This window comes from Erigeron canadensis, chromosome 8 (genome assembly GCF_010389155.1).
Source record: "Erigeron canadensis isolate Cc75 chromosome 8, C_canadensis_v1, whole genome shotgun sequence".
Lineage (NCBI taxonomy): Eukaryota > Viridiplantae > Streptophyta > Magnoliopsida > Asterales > Asteraceae > Erigeron > Erigeron canadensis.
Window position 1 is genome coordinate 31,731,170 of NC_057768.1, and position 21,223 is coordinate 31,752,392.

The 21,223-nt window shown below is 35.6% G+C and overlaps 3 protein-coding genes across 4 annotated transcripts; 1 reads left to right on the forward strand and 2 right to left on the reverse strand.

Moving 5' to 3' along the window:
- Window positions 1-202: 202 nt before the first annotated feature.
- Window positions 203-2,862, reverse strand: LOC122580179 (zinc finger protein CONSTANS-LIKE 1-like). Its single transcript, XM_043752453.1, has 2 exons — window positions 2,263-2,862; window positions 203-721 (listed from the first exon to the last, which is right to left on the reverse strand). The coding sequence occupies exons 1-2, from the start codon at window positions 2,827-2,829 to the stop codon at window positions 344-346; spliced, it is 945 nt and encodes a 314-aa protein (XP_043608388.1). The 5' UTR covers window positions 2,830-2,862; the 3' UTR covers window positions 203-343.
- A 1,788-nt stretch (window positions 2,863-4,650) lies between these two features.
- LOC122580084 (serine/threonine-protein kinase 16-like) lies at window positions 4,651-10,297 on the reverse strand. 2 transcript variants are annotated; one of them, XM_043752354.1, is made up of 6 exons: window positions 9,922-10,297; window positions 8,696-8,838; window positions 6,876-7,019; window positions 6,224-6,409; window positions 5,768-5,892; window positions 4,651-5,077 (listed from the first exon to the last, which is right to left on the reverse strand). In XM_043752354.1, the coding sequence occupies exons 1-6, from the start codon at window positions 10,127-10,129 to the stop codon at window positions 4,852-4,854; spliced, it is 1,032 nt and encodes a 343-aa protein (XP_043608289.1). In that variant the 5' UTR covers window positions 10,130-10,297; the 3' UTR covers window positions 4,651-4,851. The 2 variants fall into 2 exon arrangements, with proteins under 2 accessions (XP_043608289.1, XP_043608290.1); XM_043752355.1 differs by lacking the exon at window positions 9,922-10,297 and adding an exon at window positions 9,266-9,297.
- A 2,844-nt stretch (window positions 10,298-13,141) lies between these two features.
- On the forward strand, window positions 13,142-20,511 carry LOC122578063 (serine protease SPPA, chloroplastic). Its single transcript, XM_043749930.1, has 13 exons — window positions 13,142-13,614; window positions 13,710-13,893; window positions 14,026-14,163; window positions 14,694-14,864; window positions 14,936-15,039; window positions 15,277-15,344; window positions 15,640-15,806; window positions 17,030-17,099; window positions 17,352-17,506; window positions 17,795-17,900; window positions 18,434-18,521; window positions 18,604-18,747; window positions 19,901-20,511. The coding sequence occupies exons 1-13, from the start codon at window positions 13,210-13,212 to the stop codon at window positions 20,129-20,131; spliced, it is 2,031 nt and encodes a 676-aa protein (XP_043605865.1). The 5' UTR covers window positions 13,142-13,209; the 3' UTR covers window positions 20,132-20,511.
- The last annotated feature ends 712 nt before the right edge of the window (window positions 20,512-21,223 follow it).

Genomic DNA, 21,223 nt, shown 5'->3' on the forward strand with positions numbered 1-21,223 from the left:
ATTCTTTTTCCTAATATAAAGATGTGCATCTTCAGTCTCTTGGTATATGGTGCATGGTGTTTTTATCCTTTGCTTTTTATATCTCAATATCACTAGCTGCTAACCCATTGGTCCCGTAAAGTGGTTCCTTTTTTACGTGTCCTCTAAAAAAGAACATGGCTTGGGTTGTAGCAAGTCAAATAGGATAAAGTATGCATCATAATTAATCAATCAATCACATTACCAATTTGATATCGTAATTGAACTTTAGTACAATCATATCTACCTGAGGAAGTTAAAACATTACTTCTAGCAATCTAGGCTTACCACTTGTGCTTTCTTATTGATATTATCATTGATTCACTCAAACTGTTGTGTTTGTATCTGTTTGAGAAGACCTAGCAAACCTGCCCCGTACCCGAGGCCTAGTCTTTGCGTATGTTTTCCTTGAAGAATATTGTATTTTCTTCCCATACTTCCTTCTTTTCTTTTTCTCAAAGTATCGTAAGACTCTATCTTGCCTACTCATAGGAGATAGCTTAAATGGTTTCTTTGATGAATATAGTTTTTGCGTCCCTTCTGATGATATGCTGGTTGAGTTTGAATGGCTTCCAACTGTTTCTTCTAGTAGCTTTCCCAGTTGAAAAGGTGGAAAAGAGAACTGGTTTAGTCCCCATTCTCGTGGAAAATCCATGATGTTTGAGAAGCTGCCATTGCTAGCACCCTTGGGAGGCAGAGATGCCTGAGTGTTTGTCAGAAGGAAGACATATATTAGAGGTGGCAATTTCATACTTTTAGGGACTAACAAGTTAGATATACAAAATAGCATAAATGTAACTTGCCAAAGGGTCAAAAGTTGGTGATATCATTTTGTAATCAAATTTAATACATTAGTGTCATTTAGAAATATAATAATGGACCAAACAGGTTGACTGAACCTGGACCGGTCCGTTTCAACCTGCAAACAGAAGTTACCAAATTTGATCAATTACCCAACCTGCCCATTATGCTGCCTCTAATATATACAAAGTTTATGTATGTAACTAGAAGTTGTTGGCAAATGTAAGCTGTTGAAAAACATCAGATAAATCAATTAGAAAAATAGTTAAAATTATGTTTATGATGATAGGCTGGTTCTGGTCGGAAGTGTTTTCAAAATATAAAGGGTAAGAATGATGGTGCATCAACTTTTTACACCGGATACACATGCTTTATACATTCTTACACTTAATGAACTTTTGGAACATTGAAGACTAAAATAGTACATCATTCTGTCTACCCGAACCAATACCAAGGATGATACATATCATCATTATATATAAGGATTTGATATTGGTACAATAACAATCAATGAAAATCTACTACAATTGCGCATCATATATTTGTACCGTATGCATACTGTAAAGCTTGTACTTTGTGTAACATTTATCACTTTGTGTGGTAACTTTATCATATCCCTTATGACAATATCCTTATTTCCATTGTTATATACGCTACTCTTTTGTTACGGTAGGGTACATAACGATGATTATGATTAGAAGGACCCCATGTACAAAATTGATTTAATTATTGATAAATAATAAGTCAAGATTCATTTCAAGAATACCTCTTAGAAGTAGGTAGGTCATTTTGGAGTACAGTTTCCTCTTAAAAGCACACTAATATTGTATTTCGCCCATATTTCATTATTTTGAATGAAAGACCATTCAAGTTCATCATAGGAAAAGATCCACAACTATGTAGTGGTTATTACAACTATTAACAAATATGTACTTGATCAAGAGTGTAACAAAGGGGGTATGGGAGGCGATTACGTGTATTTGACACACTAAACACTAGTGAAGATATTTAAGCGGGTATATTTCACATGCATGCCTATACCATCATATCATTGGAGTTAAAATCCAGAGGAAATCCTCTTGAATCTTTAGAATGATAGAATCTTTAGACAAGAAGCATGTAAAGGTCAAATCAGTACATACCTCATCGACAAGAAGTGCACATGACTAACAGACACGAAAAACTTTTCTTCTCTTACATGCTCAAATTGCCGAAATGGAAATTTATCTAGTCATAAAAAGCTTACACACATAAGCACTCCAAACAGAAAGAGAAAGGCTATTACTTTTTGGACATTTTTGGCATAAAGTACACTTAGAAATTATTAAAGAAAGTGAAAAAGAGACAAAAAGTGAAAAAAGAAAAGTTGGAGATGAGTTATCTTAAGAGATGAAGTTTAGCAAATTATGAGTCAGAGAACGGAAAGACTACGAAAAGCCTTACATTTATCAAACTTGCAGGATTGTTACTGAAGGGAGCTCTTGATATATCATACTGATATTCTTGAGAGAACTTTAGTATCTGGTCTGGAAACATACCATAATTTCCCTCATAATTTACTTGACTACCCTGCAGTTGCATCGGATTGAACTGACCCTGGTACTGATTTCCAGCCCAAGGGCTGCCACTTGTATGATTCAAGCAGCCATCATCAATCTGGTGCAACGGCAAATAGTTTTGATCTTCCCTGCTATCAGGATTGGGAAGCAACGAAGAGTCAAATTCAGTTTTAGCCATTTGCTCGCTAACTTGCTGATTATTTTCTACATGAAAAATAGAGCTAACAGGATGAATAACGTTAGAGAAACTGGAGACGGGATATTGAGGGGCTAATTGGTTATCTGGCAGTACATTATTATTGTACCACTGGTTCATGGGATTGGAAGAATACAAGCTTGCATGGCAGATAGTACATAAGTTAGGCACTTCCACACTCTGGCAATATGATGAGTAGCAACTACAACGCCTATTAGAACCGTAACCATTAGTAGTTGAGTTGTCACTCCACATTTTTTTTGGATGTTTTTAGTAAGTATCTGATCATTCCTATATGTGGGTCTTTATATATATGCATGTAGTTTATGTGCTAGAAGGCGAATCCGGAAAGTGAAGGGTTGTGAGTGGCTGAGGAAATACTACTAAATAACCTTGTGGCTAGCGGCGATTTAAGTGGGACACCAATTCAAGAGGGCCGTAGATGCTTCCTCGGGCCCCATCATCTTCCTATTTGGCTCTAATATTTCAGATTGGAGCCTCATGTACGCACGCCTGAGGGAGGGTGTCTAATGGTCCCGCTTTAAAAGGAATTTGACTGTTGGTTCTATGCCATATTAGTTCATCAGTTTTTTGAGGTTTTTTTCTACTTGAAACTTGCCATTAAACCTTGCATGTACAATAATAAAACTTAATTAGTACGAGTACTTTTTTGTTATTTTCTGTTACTCCAATTGAAATGACCTTCGATGGAAATGATATGCAAAGTTTTGTCACAGACATATGACATGCAAAAGTGTTGATTACATATGCACGTTTGATACCTCATAATTTGAACCATAAGGATTAATTTCTCTTATTCTGATGAATAGGCTGTTCACCGCCATTTGATATGAATGGATAAATTGTAATTTAAACAGATATCAATGAATACAGGTTGAAGATATTGGAGATTTTGACATTATTTGGGATCTCAGGTTCTAATAAGATGTATACTAATCATGTATTCATGTCGAATATGTATGATGCAAGTCCTCTTGATGCTGACAGGGGGTTCAAATGTTCAATATATATTAAACATGTTTATAAGCTGATTAGGATGCTACTAACGGAATGAGATGTCATTGATTTTCCTTTTACTGAGGGTCCTTTATGGTTAGTTCATTGCTTGCAGTGTTTTCTGCAAGATAAGGACTTGTTGCTAGTAATGCTTGTATATATGGATCTGCAGTTTTACATCTGACCCAGTTGTACCAGTTGACCATTTACCTATTAGGTCAACAGTTAAACAGTTAAATGGGTTTGGGTCAACTCCAAAAACCTAATGCCAAGTCTGCTTAAAAATGTCATGGTTGTAAACCTCTCTTGGCGGTACTCAAGCAGTCGACTGCCTTATAGGGAGTACTCGGACGAAGCAGGTACCTGGATTGGCTTTCTTATATCCAAATTTTGAATTTATATCCATGGCATTCACAATAAGCGTATGTTTAGAAACATTTACACAATTATTCAAATACTTAAAAAGCTATTTTAACCAAATTGGGCCGAGTGACTGAATTGGACCAATTTGATTTTGTTATCCGATTAGGCAGTACTTGAGCAGTCACTGACCTTATATCACTACTCAGATTACTCAGCCTTGTCATCCTATCAACACTAAGAAAACACTAACTAAACTTTTTTACCAGTTGACCCAAAAATTGCTCACATTTTGACCTTAAAAAGTACTAATAATTTGTTGGTACTCTTTGGGTTTTCTATATCAGTGTCCAATGATCATGTCTGTCATTTAAACTTCAAAAATATTTATACAACTTTTTTAGCCTTTTTATAGATTTTGTCTGCATATCGTTTGTGGGACCACCTTGTGTTTGTGGTTTGCAAGAATTTTTGAACACAGAAGTTCATCAGAAAATGCGCTATTTTGATCATTAATGTGTTGGAGGATAAAGTTGTTTCTCCAACTAATTTGAATCTGAAGTGGACCATTTGAAAAAAGGGATACCAACTAAACAAAAAAATGTTACAGAATGAGTCTCTTATGCAAGATAAAAGAACCTGTGACAAGGGCCTAAAAGTTGGCAATGTATGTTTTTTTCTTTTCTTTAAGATAAAAAATAAAAAAAAAAAAAAAAAACTCTATTATTTATGTTCATAATAACAATCACAAACCACAAGACTTCCCCTTCCAATTGAAACAATACATTCACAACTATTTAATATCTATAATCTAGCAATAACACATGTATAATAAGGGCAATGGTCACTCAATATGCTTTATATAAGCTGTCATCTAAAAACTAAGTAATCAACTATGGTTTAAACAGAGAACTTTGATATCAACTTATCGACATGAATGATGATGTCATCTATACGTGGTCGAACTGTGGCTTGAGGCTGGAGCATCCATGATACAAACTGATGAAGAGCCTCTGGATAAGGTGGTCTTGGACCTGCTGGCCACTTTATCTGTCCATTTAAAATTGCCAATTGCAAGCTTCCTCCTGATTCCCCTAATGCATACTCAAACGGAGATGCACCATACCTGACCGACATGAACACATAGGTACACAAACTATATGAGTCAGGTTCATGTCCCTATGTTTCATAAGAGAATCATGTTCTAGAATTTGGGTTCAAATGAACCTATGGATTCTCTACACATATAAACAAAGCAGACTTTGAGTATAGGGTTAACCCAAATTCTTCCCAGTGATATCCAGCCAATGCATGCCATCCAATAGTAACGGAGAGCAAATGACATGGATGGGTTTGCTAATGTGTAAAAATGGGCTCAGGTCAACTAGGTAATTTTTGCTATGGGTGACCAAAAGACTCACAAAAATTATCTGAACTTATTTATAAAGTATTTATCTAAATTTTTGAGCAAGATGATTTTGCAGGTTCTATGCATTCAAAATGTATTAAAAAACTAATTTTAGTCCTTCTCTATAAAAAAATATATCTTGGGCATTCTTTACTATTAAAAAATACATAAATTAGAAGGCTATCTAACTGTTTCCGTTTAGGGCTTTAGGCTTGTCTAATGTTTAGATTTTACTCATTTGACACAATTAAATTAAAAGTTGCTTTGGTTGGATTGTCACTTCCTGGTTCCCCAGATTCATTTTAAAGTTATGAACAGACTTGATACTCTAGTTGACAGGCAAACATGGTGTATCCTAGTTGTTGATGCATTGGTAACTGATTTGTTGGAAGAAGCAAAAATTCTTACATTATGGCAAACAGAGTACATCCTAGTGACCATACATCAGTTCGTTCATCAATGTCTGTTTGGCTGGGGCAGTCCCACAATTCAGGAGCTCGAAAGGGTGCTGAAACATGTTCTGATGCCCACTCCTGATCGATATTCAAACAAGCTATAATCAGCATAGCAGTTCAAAGTAACCTAATACATTTTTCTCCGGTAATATTTAATTATTTGTACTGATTAATGTCAAAAAGCAAACATTAGTACCATGTCAGTAAGAGTCCCTTTTTTAAATGATTAGAAGGTTTTAAACATTAAAAATTATACTTTGTGAGACTTTTGACCCAGTCAACTTGTTTCTTTTAAGCTAACTTTTATTTTACCAACCTCAGACCCATTACCTGACCCGTACAATTTGCCACTTCTGATAAATAATGTTTAGTAGTATAAATAAATCTGAAGGGGGCAACAGACAATGACCTGCAGTTGGAGTGCCTCTGATCGAGAGCGGATTTGCCTTCTAGCAGGACGAGCACTTCCAAAATCCATTAGTATCGCCAGAGGAGGTTGTCCTTTACGATGTGTTAGAAGTACATTTCCTGGTTTGACATCATTATGAGCGTATGGAGGCTCAAGAGAATGCAAGTGCTCAAGCCCTGCACAAAGCTGCAAGCCAGATTCTTTTAAAGGGAATACTTTCATGAATACTGATGAGAATTGTTTTGGAAAATGATTTTATTTTCTAATATATAGAACTATACTCTATAATCAGTCGACATAAATATGCACATGTTTGTTCTGGCGCTTCTGCTAATAAAATCAAAGGTCGTGATTGTTTAGCAATAAGTTACAGGTCAAATCAGATTGGTATGACCTGAAACACTTGTCCTAAGTTTTAAATTATATGAATAACGAGTGTGTCACATACTCACATATGATTACAATCTTTATAATAATCCAAAAATTGAATAAAATTATTTGGGGAATTCTATACATAAATAGTACACTTTGAAAAGCTCTTGACCAGTTTGATTCGTTTCTTTTTTAGCTAACTTGCTTATCTTACCCATTGACTAACTAAAATGACAAATAACAGTGTGTCAGGTCTCTATGAATACTGAGCATTAGTTACCTGTCTGAAAATTTGAAGAACATCAGATGTAGAAAAGAACTCCTTTCTTGACTTCATTGTTGTCGTGTTGTCCAGCAAGGTCCCATCTAAATGTACTGGAAATAACAGGTATGCTTCATGCGTCCAAGTTTGTTCTGGTGTGCCCTGGCCAACAAAGGTAAAAGCCTTTTTTAATAACAAGCAAATATTAGCTCTATGAAACTCAAAGAACAAAGGGAGTGCAAAGGAGCTACAACTGTTTGGAAGTACATTTTCAAGCGGTGGCGAGTAAACAATGATTTACCTTATCTGTTTACAATCTTGTATACCATGAGGGTGATGAAACTCTTTTGGACAGAGAAAACCAGTATGGCATGCCACCGCGTCGATCACTTTATATTATCTATGGATGTTAAAAAATAAACTGATCCATGAAAAATGTAACGTAGAGGTGCTGGTTTGTGAGATTAAACTTTGGGCTTATGAAGGGATTTCTAGACAAGTCAAGAAAGGTGCAGAGCTCACTCCAAAAAGCTAGCTCAAAGGAAGAGGGATACCTAGACTTATAACTACCAACCAATTTCATACGTGGCCGATATGGAATCGTAACAATACCCCAAACCCTTTGAAGAGCCAATGCCCGTGCTGGTTGGTTGGCACCCTTCTTGTTTTAGGTCCAAGCCACCATTCCATAGTCCACTCTGAGCTCGTTGGTCACGGCTATGTTGGTCATGGTTGGCACCCTTTATTTTTGGGTCCAGGCTCCATAGGCCACCAACCTCAAAAGATACCAATTGATAATTTGATACTAACCTAACCCATAAAGGTTCGCATCAAGCCACACGCTAGGTGTAGAGCTCACTCCAAAAAGCTAGCTCAAAGGAAGAGGGGACACCTAGACTTATAAACTGCCAACCAACCCCATACTTGGCCTATGTGAGATCGTAACAACGTCTCATGAAGCTGCTTACTCTGAGGATGCTAAATATGGCTGCACTTGCAATGCTCCTGCTTTCAGATTGCATGTGTTGGGTTCATGGGCTCATGGGCACATCTTGTAGTGTTCCTAGTCGGGTCATTCTTATTATGAATAACAAGAGTATGAGTCAAAAGATACATGCGCTAGCGTCAATCAGGATGAGAGTTAGAACCATATATTGTGGTAGATAATGTGCTTGTAATAGAAGCATTGGAGTATCTGCGCAATATGTGTGCTGGGAAAATTCCACGTCTTGTGGCTATTCTTCCCTGTGTGTTGTATTATGTATAATGTGAGTTATATATAATATAATTTTCTGATTTTCAAGAAGAAGAAAAAAGGCAACAAAGGAGATGCACAATTCTAAAGCACAACTGAGTCCATTTTGGACCAGGGGTAAATTGATCACCGTCTTTGTATCTTACTGTAGATTTTTGTGCATATTAGACAAAACGATGTGAAAGATGACAGAAGAAAACATGAAAGCATGGCATAACATTTTGAAAAACATGGTTGCTAGTAAATCTGCAATCTCTCCACTTAGTGCTCAACTAATTCACATACAGAATATATTTATAGCTTAAACATTGATATAACCCTTACTGTGCAATCTTTTTCATCATGCAAAACATAAACTCAACAATCTTTCCTTAAAGATGTGACATATTTTTTTTTAACTTAGGGACTCGAGAGGCTGGGTTACCCTTAATTTTGTATATTATAGTTGGCTTAAAACACTAAAATAAGCCTGAATGTGCAGCCTTTTATCAAACAATACATAAACACTACAATCCTTGAATATTATAACGCATTTCACATGATCACAAATCTCAATACAAACTGAAGTACTGAACAAAGTTACCTTTACAGGAACAATAGCATGATCAAGCAATGGCAACAGATTCCGATGACAAAACAGAGATGATACTCGGATCTCTTCCTTCACCAACTCCAACTGGTCATTATTCTGAATCAAAACTTTCTTCATTGCATAAGTTCCATCCTCTGCACATAAATCATTATCCATCCATATAATAAATTCATAACATCCACTTTCAATCACTACATCTCACTTCAAAACTCAAATATCAGATAGAAACATAACTACCACAAAATCAACAAATACCGTGGTGCTTTAACTACACTCTTGATTATTTACTTGTGAAATGAAGGTAAGATTGTCTAATGACATACATTGGTCTTAAAAAAACCAAAAGGACGCCTAAAGGTACTAGCTTTACCGACATGGTGGCCATATACGCAGCCACCACGTCATCCTAACACGAGTCACACCACATATTATAGAAGCTCACAAAGTTAAACACAATCCCATCTAATCTCATCTCATTTCAAAGCAAATAGACAACAACAACAACAACAGGACCCAATCCCTGCTCGGGGTATGGGGGAGGTAAGTTGTAGACAGTCTTACCTCTACAAAAAGGTAGAAAGACTGCTTCCATAGGGACCTCCGGCCACAAAGGAGTGCAAGACGGAAAATGAGAAATGTTTAGAAAATCATATCTGTCTCAGAGAATCTGAAAAGAAGAAATACCTGTCTGCTGGGTCCGGCTACTATGCGGGTCGAACGTTTATCCATCATGCGTCCTACCGATATCTTAGAAACATGTATGACAATACAAATACAAATACGAAAGCAACCATACTGGGCATATTAAACAACATAAAAGTAGCAAACTAATACGTAAATCGAACAAGTAGTGACATACATATAAATAAGAAATGACAAAACCTTAAAAGATCCCGATTGAGCCAAGGCAATAACTACTTCTAAACAACCTATGGAAAAAAAGGACCTTAGGCCTCCTAGCTATCCTAATCCTAATCCTGCTCTTCCAAACCAATAAACTAGTCCTAAACCCCTAGTCCTCTAGATAAACTCTCATTGGTCATCACAAACACAAGAGTAACCTCCCCCCTCGGTTCAAAGCAAATAGAATATGTATATATATAATATCAAATAAAAAAGATGCAACACATACAATAATGCAAGATTCTTAGAAATATAAAACCCAATAACTAAAGATCAAAACTTTACGAGAAATAGGGTCGATATCGAGAATTTACCGGCGATATGAGATGGGTCTTTAAAATTCTTGGAAACACCGGCACCGGCAGTGGCATCGGTGATGACCTCTTTGACAAGGAAAACGTATGCAAAACCACCTTCGCCGAGCTGTCGGACAACCTTAAAACGGTTGTCGTTGATCCAAACATCAGACCCACCATTCACGGCATCATATAGGGCGTTCAGTCCAGAAAACGAGCACCCCATGATTATGGTATAAATGGTAATGCTCTAAAGAGCAGAACCCAGTTGTTTTATGATATCAGAACTACTGATTGTTTGGATGGAATTAGAAGAGATGGAGATCTGATTGGAGTTGAGTTTTGTGAATTTAGTAGTGAATTTTATACTTAAATCAATAAATCATGGTGCAGAATTGGATGATGATTAATCAAGGTCAACATGGTGAATTAAAATGTACCTAAATAAGACACATGGTAACCTGTTTCATAAAGCATTTTAGTTAGTTCACCCACAACTTATTTTAGCAGTTACTAGTTACTACATGGTAAATATTTGATGTATATAACTAAAAGAGTAATTTAAGTGACAAATAAAATTTTTGTTTATTTGTCAATTTGTTAAATAGATAGACTTTATTTAAATATATATCATTGATCTTACATAGTATTTATAGTTGGCAAAAATAATTATTTTTCTAACATGACTGATTTTTCTATATACATACATGTACATAGCTAAGGTAATAAGATAAAAAAAATTATCAAAACTAATGTAATTAATTTAGATATATATTTGAAGTTATCTTTATTTAAGTTATAAAAATTTGAAAATTAATATACTTAGGTTGAAGTTATCTTATTTGAAATTATAAAATATTGGAATTTATTTTATTTAAGTAGTTCATGTTAAAACAATTAAGATACATATCTATAATATAACTAAAAGAGTAGGTTAGACGTACACTTAGTAGTAGTTGGCACCCTTAATCTTCCTCAGGATAAAACTGAATATTTCACATAGTGCTTTTAATTAATCTGAATTATTTCGTACCTTTCGCTCTACTAAGCATTAGTGATTAGTGTTTTATGTTTATGTCATTTCAAATTTTACTTTTTTGGATTGTTAGGGGGAAGGGAGTCATGTAGCTTAAATTTTCAACCCACCCAAATCTCACCAATTAAATACCTCCAACTCATTTTTTTCTTTTTAACCCTCCCAACCAACCATCCTCATTATTTTCCATGGCATTCATCACTGTCTCAACCCTCCCAAATTATTTTTTTTTCATAATTAAATTGAATATTATTTTCATTTGTTAATAATTTTATATAATAATCATGAAGTATTTTAAACATAAAGTATTTTTAAACAGCTTGATAAAAAGTTTACAAAAAATGGATACTAAATTACAAATTTAAGATTGTTTATAAAGTTGAAGGTTTAAACTATAACTATGCTTAAATACTAGGGGTTTTGGTACAAATGGGTGTGAAAAATAAAAGAATAGATGTGCACATTGTCTTCCTCATTTGAAAACCCACAAGTCCAACCGCCACCACCTTCAAGGCTTCAAGTTCACAAGATGATTTTTTTTTTAATTGATGTAACAGTCCAAAAGGGGGCCCCCACCTTCAAGATACACGCTCCCAACGGTCTGATTCTCTCCCCCCTTCTCCAACCCGTCGCTAGCTTTTAACCCGCCCACATTCAACCCACTCCCAACCCGTGGTCATGGTGCTGGTGTTCCCCCAAAGGGTTGAACAACCCGCGCTCCAACCCGCTCCCACTCTTTTCCCCCTTATATTTTTTAGTTATGTTTGAATTTTAATGTTTTGGCAATGTTTTATTGTTTTTATGTTACTGTTTGAGTTTTATTGTTTTAATTTTTGAAACAAAGATTTGTAAGACACCACCTATTCATTAGACGGACTTGAAGACTAAAAAGTAACTCCCAATGCTGGCTTTCACGGGTTTTGGGTCCCAATATCGTCTTCGATGGTGTATGTGGGAGGTTGATATGTAGACAGCCTTACCCTTACCATAAGTAGAAAGGTTGCTTCCAGGTTCTACCATAGGTAGAAAAGTACCTCCAGCTTTGCTGGGCATGATGATCAAACCAATGACCTCTGTTTTCAGAGGCACGAGCTCCAACCACTAATCCAACATAGTTGGTTGGACTTGAAGAATAATATGACTTTATAATTTAGTTGATCGCTATAATATTTTAAATTTTAATATTGATATTGGATAAGTATGGAAGTGCTGTGATTTTTTTTTTCAAAATGTATATATATGTTATCATCAAAATTATTATTTTAATACAAAATTTGAATAAATTCTTTCTTATATAAAATTTCAAGATTTATTCACCTAAAAAGAAATTACATACCCTCAGGCCAGATCATGAGTGAAATATCATGATCGGGTCGACTAGGCCAGATCATAAGTGAATAGAAAATCGAAAATGTACATAACACTTCCAGCTGAAATACTTAGAATAATTCTACCACTTCTACTAAACTTTAAACACAACAAAAATGACAAAGCACACCAATTTGCAAGTCGAGCCCTTAACGCGCTCATCGACTTAGGCTATGAGGAGCAAGGCTTCCCCATAAAGCCTCTCATAGGGCATCTCATGCCATGTGGCATCCTAGTCATCATAGGGCTTTCCCCTTTATTTACTTGGAGCAATGCCTTTAAAAATAGAAGCTCCCCCTATATTAAAGAATCTAACAAAATGGACCCCTACGTGACCCTACCATCCCTCCAATCAAGTATGCTTCAATCTCTCTTTCTAGATCCAAAATTCTCAAACACATATAAAAGTACAATCTGTATTGAAAAGTGTACAATTATTGAGGGGGTGTTTTTCTGAAAATAATAACCATGGATCTGGAATAAAGAATTGCTTTTTGACAAAAACAAAAGCTTTTGGGTCCTACCTGATGTCATAGTACACACTGCTCCAGATCTCTCACGTCTCCTTCACCCTTTCCATTTGTAACGCCTTGGCTGTTTCTCTCTCCAGAACGCCCCCTTGGGGCAATGTAAGGGGCGTTTCGGGGCGTTTTCGTGTGTGAAAAGTGAAATATGACGCCTTGCTCCGTTCAGTCTTACACGTCGTCCGTAATCCGTATTGGAGTTGTCGTTTAATCTTAAAAAATAAATTAATTTCTGTAATTATTTGGTTGTTAAAAAAAAAAATATATACTACTATTAATAGTAAGTAGTCAGTACTTGAACTAACGACGTGGTACATTTCCAATCCATACTTTCCCTCCTCCTATCTTAAAAATCCCACCACCGTGGTTCGCCGGAAAATGTCTAGGCTTCTAACCACCACAACCGTCCACATCTCCGCCACCGCTATCCTCCTCACTAAATCCCGACCACCACCACAAGTCCACCATCACTTCACCTCCACTCATCTTTTCCCCAAACCTCACCTTCGTTATCCTTCCTTCACTATCCGAGCTATCAACTCCGATACCAAAAACGACGACGTTTCATCACAGAATGATAAAATCGAATTATTAGACTCTAATAATAATAATAATGGTGGATTAATAAGTAATTACGATGATAGTTTATATCCTAGTGGTGAATTTGAATATAAAAACCCTGGCGCGTGGAAAACATTTGTGGTTAAGCTACGTATGTTGATTGCTTATCCGTGGCAACGTGTTCGGAAAGGCAGTGTTTTGAATTTGAAATTGCGTGGACAGGTGTTTCGTTTTTATCTCAATTACTTCGAATTTGCATAGTGTGTATCGAACTTTTAAAAACTGACCATATTGTATTGTATTGTATGTATTTTCAGATATCCGATCAGGTGAAGACTCGTTTTTCTTCGGGATTATCCCTGCCACAAATATGTGAAAACTTGATTAAGGCAGCATATGATCCTCGTATATCTGGTGTTTATCTCCACATTGAAACCTTAAGTTGCGGATGGGGTAAAATCGAAGAAATTCGAAGGCACATATTGGATTTTAGGAAGTCAGGTAGATTAATTCAAGGACATGAAATACCATAGAAAATAAGATACCATCTGCATTTTTTATATCGATATCAGACTTGTAGATTTCAACTACCATAGTTCTATACATTTGTTGACTTTTGCTAATTCGCTTTAGGAAAGTTTATAGTTGGTTATGCACCTGCATGGGGTGAGAAGGAGTATTACCTTGGCTGTGCCTGTGAAGAGCTATATGCCCCTCCAAGTGCTTATTTTTCATTGTATGGTTTAACTGCTCAAGCACAATTTCTTGGTGGTAAGTTGACCTATTCGTTTCATCTCAATCTCTATGGCAGTCAGCAGAACGAGATACTATGTTATGGGAGCTTTTTGCCAATAAGAAAATGTTCTGTTAGTGCTTCCTGATTGCAATTTCATTCGTTAAAAACAAAATTGATGCTAAGGGACTGAACACCTTCAATAAAAATGGGAATACTTGATAAGTTTTTCAGTAACAGAAAATTGTGAGTATCTGAGTGTACGTTACTTTTTTCACGTGTGATTGCAAATGATCAGGATTAGTGAAGTACTCTGGGATGACGAGTGTTCAAGATCTATTAGTGAAGTTTCAACTTTCAAGGCTAATTATCCGTTTTAGCTAACTATGATATATCACCTTTATATCTGCTGGTCAAACTTATATTTCTGGCATAATTTCAAAGCCATAGTTTATCCAACATTGCGATACCATAGGTCCACATAGATATATAGTCACATGTATATACCTTTGCATATTAAATCTTGAGATCACCTTTTTTAAACCTCACCTGAGTGTTTTGCATGAAGGTGTACTTGAGAAAGTAGGTGTGCAACCACAAGTTCAGAGGATTGGTAAATATAAGAGTGCTGGTGATCAACTGACTCGCAAGAATATATCCGAAGAAAATCGTGAGGTGCTTACTACTCTGGTAGATAATATCTATGGGAATTGGGTTGATAAGATTTCTGAAGCCAAAGGTGAAGTTACATTCTGGTTTCCTTAGTTGCTGATGTATCAATATAAACAATTTTGATCGATTATTTCACAGGAAAGAAAAAGGAAGATATTGAGAGTTTCATTAATGAAGGAGTTTATCAAATAGACAAGTTGAAAGAAGATGGATGGATAACAGATATAAAGTATGATGATGAGGTATACTCAGGAAAAGCACATGCCCAAACTTTTTACTTTAGGAATGGAACGTAATTTTTCCTAACACTTGCTATTTAATAGATTTTGGAGTTCAAAATGTTAAAAAGCTTGATTATTGATGATTGTGGTTTGCACTTTCATCTACTACGAAGGTAGTTATAGGGCAGCATGGATCTCACAATTGTTACTTCTTGTTCTTGGATAGATATGTCAATTCAACTATGTTAACCTTCTCAGGTTACATCTATGTTGAAAACAAAACTGGGCATTGCGGAGGAGAAAAAGCTCCCAGTTGTTGATTACAAGTAATAGTTACTTTTTTTTAGTCTTCTTTATTTGTAGAATCTTCATGTTGTCACCTTTTGCTTGCATCACCATCTCTAATTCTTTAAAATAAATATATTCCTGAAGTTCATTAACAATTTAAGATATTGTCATGACAATGAACTATTTCTAGTTAACTTTCATTTTATCAGCATTTTTTTCCACTTGAAAGTCATATATTTGGTCTATGATTCTCTACCCGTACCCATACATGCATCATCTCTCTTAATGCTTGCATCAAGTAAGTCATTGACTGCTTTGGTTTCCTTGCTCCAGGAAGTACTCCAGAGTTAAGAAATCAACTGTGGGGTTATCTGGTGGCAAGGATCAAATAGCAGTAATTAGGGCCTCCGGTAGCATCAGTCGTGTACGAGGGCCGTTCAGTTCACCTAGTTCAGGCATCATTGCTGAGCAATTTATTGAGAAGATTCGCATTGTAAAAGGTATGCCAAACATTGTACAGTTTCTTTGATCCTGAAAGGGTATATATATCATAAGGACCAATATGAAGTACTAGAAGTGGCAGTATAGGCAGTTGACCAGCATGTCATAAGGGTTATTTATTTAGTACAGGTTGAAACAGGTCAGACTGAAACACTACTTTTTCAAGATTTTCAGTGTTTTCATAAATAAGTAGTATGTCAAATAGGATTGCAAAAACTATATTGTTTACAAGGTATATAGTTTTTCTATAAATTTTATCTACGTTTTGTTTGTTTTATCTGCTTGACCTGTGAGAGATATTATACAACCAATTTTAGCCCGTGTATAGATATATTGGTTGAAATTGCCATCCCATTGAAAGGCATTATGATTGTATGGTAACATTGGACATAGATGTATAGAACACATTTGTTTCAGCTTCTGTAATTGATATAGCATTAGTAATAGACTGATAGGGTTCTGCAATTGAACTTGTTTACACTTAAGATTGCGGCATATTATATAATCAATCTGGCCTTTTGTGCTTGAATCATTATGTTCATGGGTTATTAATACCAGAGGTAGTAATTTTGACCCATTTACTTATGAATGCGTTGATCCAGGCTGTGTTTCATCTCGAATGGGTCATTTAAATTATCATATGTGTCATTTAAAATAACTATCTAAAAGGGAAACAGGGCAAGTGGTCGGGCAGGTTGAAAATTTGAAGGTTGCCCAATGTCTTCTTTTAATGCATACATTCTCCTAAGCTATTTTATTCAAAGGTTTGAATTGTTATTCATCAGTAATTGTATCTGTAATCATAAGTAATACATTCGTGATTTAGAAGTGGACCAAAAGTGTTTATGAGTCAATCTGTCCCATCCAGTTCCGTTAGTCAACCTGCAGTGTTTTAACCAGGGTCTATTTTGTGTTTTTATAGCCCATTTTTCCCAATCCATCCGACCATCTGCCACTTTTACTTGGCATACACAATATACATGTCCCTTGAGAATCAATAAGTACAAATGGTAACTGTTCATGTTGTATATTGGCGAACTTGCACTTGCCCTAATTTATTCTTTTTCCATTTTTTATATTCCCCTTTTTTTTCAATCCTTGCAGACAATGATTATATCCTTTGTAAATATGTGCAGTTGCAAATTCTTACAAAATTTCCATTTTCATATTTGGGTTTGTTTGTTACCATTTCATGTTTATGGACTTCCCTATTTTATTTCAGAGTCGAAAAGGTATAAGGCTGTAATTATCCGAATTGATAGCCCTGGAGGTGACGCTCTTGCTTCCGACTTGTAGGTCCTCTATTCTGACCAGAAAAGCATAATTTATCTATCCCTCATATGCACTAATCTACAATATGGATGTTACATGTAACTATTACAAATTTTAATTTTGATTTTATAAATTTTTAGTTCATCTTGTGATGTTTATATTCATATTCCTTAAATCAATAGCAGGAGTATAGCTGAAAATATAGATGAAATAATACAATGTTAAATGATCATTTGATCTTTCATGTGGCTAGCTCTCCTTTTTGTATGCAGGATGTGGAGGGAAATCAGACTATTGGCTGAATCTAAGCCTGTTATCGCATCAATGGTAGATGTGGCTGCTAGTGGAGGGTACTACATGGCCATGGCAGCTCAGGCTATAGTCTCCGAGAACCTTACTTTGACAGGTTCAATTGGTGTTGTCACAGGTGCACACAATATCCTTTAAGTTTTATTGGAATGTTAAGTTATGTCTTCTAAAAACTTAATCGGAAGTTTAGGCATCAGTAAACTGAGAGTATTAAAACCTGATTGCCATTTCATTAGACGGCTAACCTTTTCTTCTGCAGTGATTTTTGTCAGATGGCCTCTAAGGCTCTAACTACAATTATTAGAGGGTCATGTACACAATGATGTAAAAAAAGAACATTTGTAGATGTGTTTTGAGTATGTTTGATATTTTTCGATTGTATCCGTGATCATTATTTTTGTGGCAGGTAAATTTAATTTGGGGAAACTATATGAAAGGATTGGTTTCAACAAGGAAATCATATCGAAGGGACGATATGCTGAGCTAACTGCTGCTGACCAGCGACCATTCAGGTGAGAGAACCCTCATATCTCGAGATGGCAAGTCCATTTACTTATGAATGGTTCAATAAGAGTATATTTATCTTTAACAGATCAAATAAGTTAAATTAAAAATAAAGATTTTAAGGAAATTAGTCAAACGGGTCGAAAGTCTACCTACAGTGCGTTTTTATTGCATGTGACCTTGTAAATCCTTTTATTCAAAAGTTAAATCATTATTGGAATATAGTGTTGGTAACAAATGTATCACACGAGTTCTTCACAAAAGCAAAAGTTGAAAGAACCTTTGGACAAAAAGTGTTTCGGATTTACATGTCCGACCTCCTCACTGTTCAATCTTCCCACATTTTACATTTTGACCCGTTGCCATCGCTACTTATATCTGATTGGTTGAAGGTTCTTGTACCATGTATATCTTGTACCAAAGAGCCTGTTCATTTGGTTAATGGGTAAAAGAATCTGTTCATTAGCATTTAGCAAATTAAGATCTTTGTTTCATTCTTATAGCTTTTGTGATTTGAATTGCTTTGCAAACCTGTGTGCAGGCCTGATGAAGAGAAACTTTTCGCTGAATCTGCCCAGAATGCTTATAAATCGTTTCGTAACAAGGCAGCATTTTCAAGATCAATGAGTGTATGTGATCACTCTAGTAAATATATAAGAAATGTATGTATTCACTGGTTACACAATTAGTAACCGAGTCATTATACTGCAGGTGGATAAGATGGAAGAGTTTGCTCAAGGGAGGGTATGGACTGGAAATGATGCTGCTTCACGGGGGTTAGTTGATGCAATTGGAGGGTTCTCACGGGCTATTGCTATAGCAAAACAGAAGGCAAACATAGCTGAGGACAAACAGGTTGGTTCCATTGAAGAATTGTCAGATAAAAATTGGCTGAATATACAGAGAAAGCTAATCCTAATATCATAATAAAGATCCAAACCCCAAATTCTTCATGATGCACGTCACGAAAAACAAAAGTACTTGATGAAACCTGCTAGTTACAAAGGTTAAAACAGAAGGCTCTCATATTAGAAATTTAGAATATTCTGTCCAGATTTTGGCATTGATTTGTTGTGAAGAGTTATTTTGAGAACCCTTTTTTTTTGCGAGAACCTTTGAGAACTTTTCAAATCAAGCCCAACCGATGATTGATCTTTACATGAAAATTGTTTTTTTATTGTTTTCCGAATAACTTATGTGTAATTTTGAAGTTTATAATTGTTTGGAGACATGGATTATCATCCGTTATACAATTATGTGGAGATTTGGATTCTTGATCACATGTGCACGAATATTGCTTTGATTACATGTGATCGACTTGCATACATGTGATCATAGCAATATTCGTGCACATGTGATCAAGAATCCAAATCTCCACATAATTGTATACCGGATGATAATCCATGCTCCACACAATTATAAAATTCAAAATTACACATAAGTTATTCAGAAAACAATCAAAAAACAATTTTCATGTAAAGAACAATCATCAGTTAGGCTTGATTTGAAAAGTTCTCAAAGGTTCTCGCAAAAAAAAGTGTTCTCAAAATAACTTTACCCTTGATTTGTTTGATTGTCCAAAATGGGGAAAGTTTCGTCTTTCGTGGGAAGGGGAAACTGTGCCTTCACAGACTAAAAAACCCAAGAGTCAAAAAGTTCATGCTCGTTTCAACTTTAAAAAGTAGAAGGGTTATGTTTGTTGTTGGTCAAATTTGAAGAGTCATTTGGGATATGTGTATTTTAAAGTGTCCAGTTAAAAAGAAAAATCAGGCAAATGGGTAAAGTCTCCCAAAGTGTATTTTTAGTGCATATACATTATACAACCTTCTAGTGTTATGCTAAACAGCGAAATATTATAATCATATAAGTTTAGTATAATATCTTGACACTAGTCAAAAGGTAATTAGATCTGTTTTGAACTATATCAGTACTTGACTGGCCCCTTTTACCACTTATACCAGTGGTGACACGAGTATCTTATGCTTCTTGCCTTCTTGACTGTGTATAGGTTACTTTGGTTGAGCTGTCAAAGTCATCACCCTCTTTACCAGAAATCCTGAGTGGTATAGGGAGTTCAGTAATTGGAATAGACACGACACTGAAACAATTGATGGATGGGTTGACATCGAGTGACGGGGTACAAGCTCGTATGGATGGAATCATGTTTGAAAGATCGGAAGGATCTTCATTTGCAAACCCTATTTTTAATTTGCTAAAAGATTACTTAAGTTCCCTTTGAACTCGGGAGCATATACACTTTGATGAGCACCTCTGAGTCATGAAGCATGCTGATGCAAGACCGAGACACCCTGTTTTCAGCTTTTTGGAAACCATTACTAAATGTGACATTCGACCGTGAAAACTACTGAAACCAAAAGAAAGTAGTTCATTTCATATTGGACATAAGATTGTATATATTTCTAATTAGATATCGGAGGAGCGACGAGGAGAGTTAAATGGACTTCATTAGTTCCTCCCATATGGCCATATGTGCCTAATTTGTATTAAAGCGATTCAAGTCATCTTTCATCCGTATGGTCTTAAAGCGACTCAATTCATTTACATTATAAATCTTTTGTATTTAAATACACAAAAATATATATGATAAACTATTAGAAAGTTGTCTTGTTCCAAGCCTGATAACTTACCAAGTCGTTTTACTTTATTTGATAATCTTGGTCTCCAATTTGGTTTAATCAGTTAGTTGTAAATTCCATTTTTTTTTTTATCTGATAATCCCTCACCTCCACCCTGGACTGCGCTGGAAGGGTTTTAAAGGATGCAGGAGTGGGAAGATTTTATCTAAATTGACAATATATATATATATATGAAAGTTAATTTTAGTACAGCCAAAAAAAAAAGTACCAAGGGACAGTTTTGGACCGTCCGATCAGGACTTTTGGACGCCTCAGATCAATTTTCGCGCGTCAGATGATTAACACGGAGAAGGGTATATCGGTAATTTTGCGTGTGCATATAAATTCGTTCCCCTCTCCTTCAATCATTTTTCTCACAGTTTTTGGAATATCGTTCCCCTCTCTTCAATCATTTTACTCCGCCTTTGACTCCTCCGCCTTTCCGCCGCTTTTCCGCCGCCATTTCATCGTTCTTCCGATCAAATCATGGGGAAAAGGAAACATATTCCGCCTACTCGTAATTTTTTTTGTCTAATTTGATTTTAATTTATTCATAAATCATTTACTATTTGTTATTTCTATTATTAATTGCTTTTATTATTAGGTCGAAGTCAGAGATTGTTGGATTCAAATCGAAATCAGACGGTGATTGATATGAAGAAAAATAAATAAACGTCAACAGTTTCAGTTTCATC

Excerpts from the sequence above, each read along its gene's own strand:
- LOC122580179 (XM_043752453.1), bottom strand. The coding sequence starts at position 2,829 with ATGTGGAGTGACAACTCAACTACTAATGGTTACGGTTCTAATAGGCGT. Across the intron at positions 722-2,262 it reads ATCCTGCAAGTTTGATAAAT|GCATCTCTGCCTCCCAAGGG; the intron begins GTAAGGCTTTTC and ends ACAAACACTCAG.
- LOC122578063 (XM_043749930.1), top strand. The coding sequence starts at position 13,210 with ATGTCTAGGCTTCTAACCACCACAACCGTCCACATCTCCGCCACCGCT. Across the intron at positions 15,040-15,276 it reads ATATAAAGTATGATGATGAG|GTTACATCTATGTTGAAAAC; the intron begins GTATACTCAGGA and ends TAACCTTCTCAG. Across the intron at positions 18,748-19,900 it reads ACATAGCTGAGGACAAACAG|GTTACTTTGGTTGAGCTGTC; the intron begins GTTGGTTCCATT and ends GACTGTGTATAG.
- LOC122580084 (XM_043752354.1), bottom strand. The coding sequence starts at position 10,129 with ATGGGGTGCTCGTTTTCTGGACTGAACGCCCTATATGATGCCGTGAAT. Across the intron at positions 5,893-6,223 it reads CAGAGGCACTCCAACTGCAG|GAGTGGGCATCAGAACATGT; the intron begins GTCATTGTCTGT and ends AATATCGATCAG. Across the intron at positions 5,078-5,767 it reads TGTACTCTGTTTGCCATAAT|GTATGGTGCATCTCCGTTTG; the intron begins GTAAGAATTTTT and ends CATGTCGGTCAG.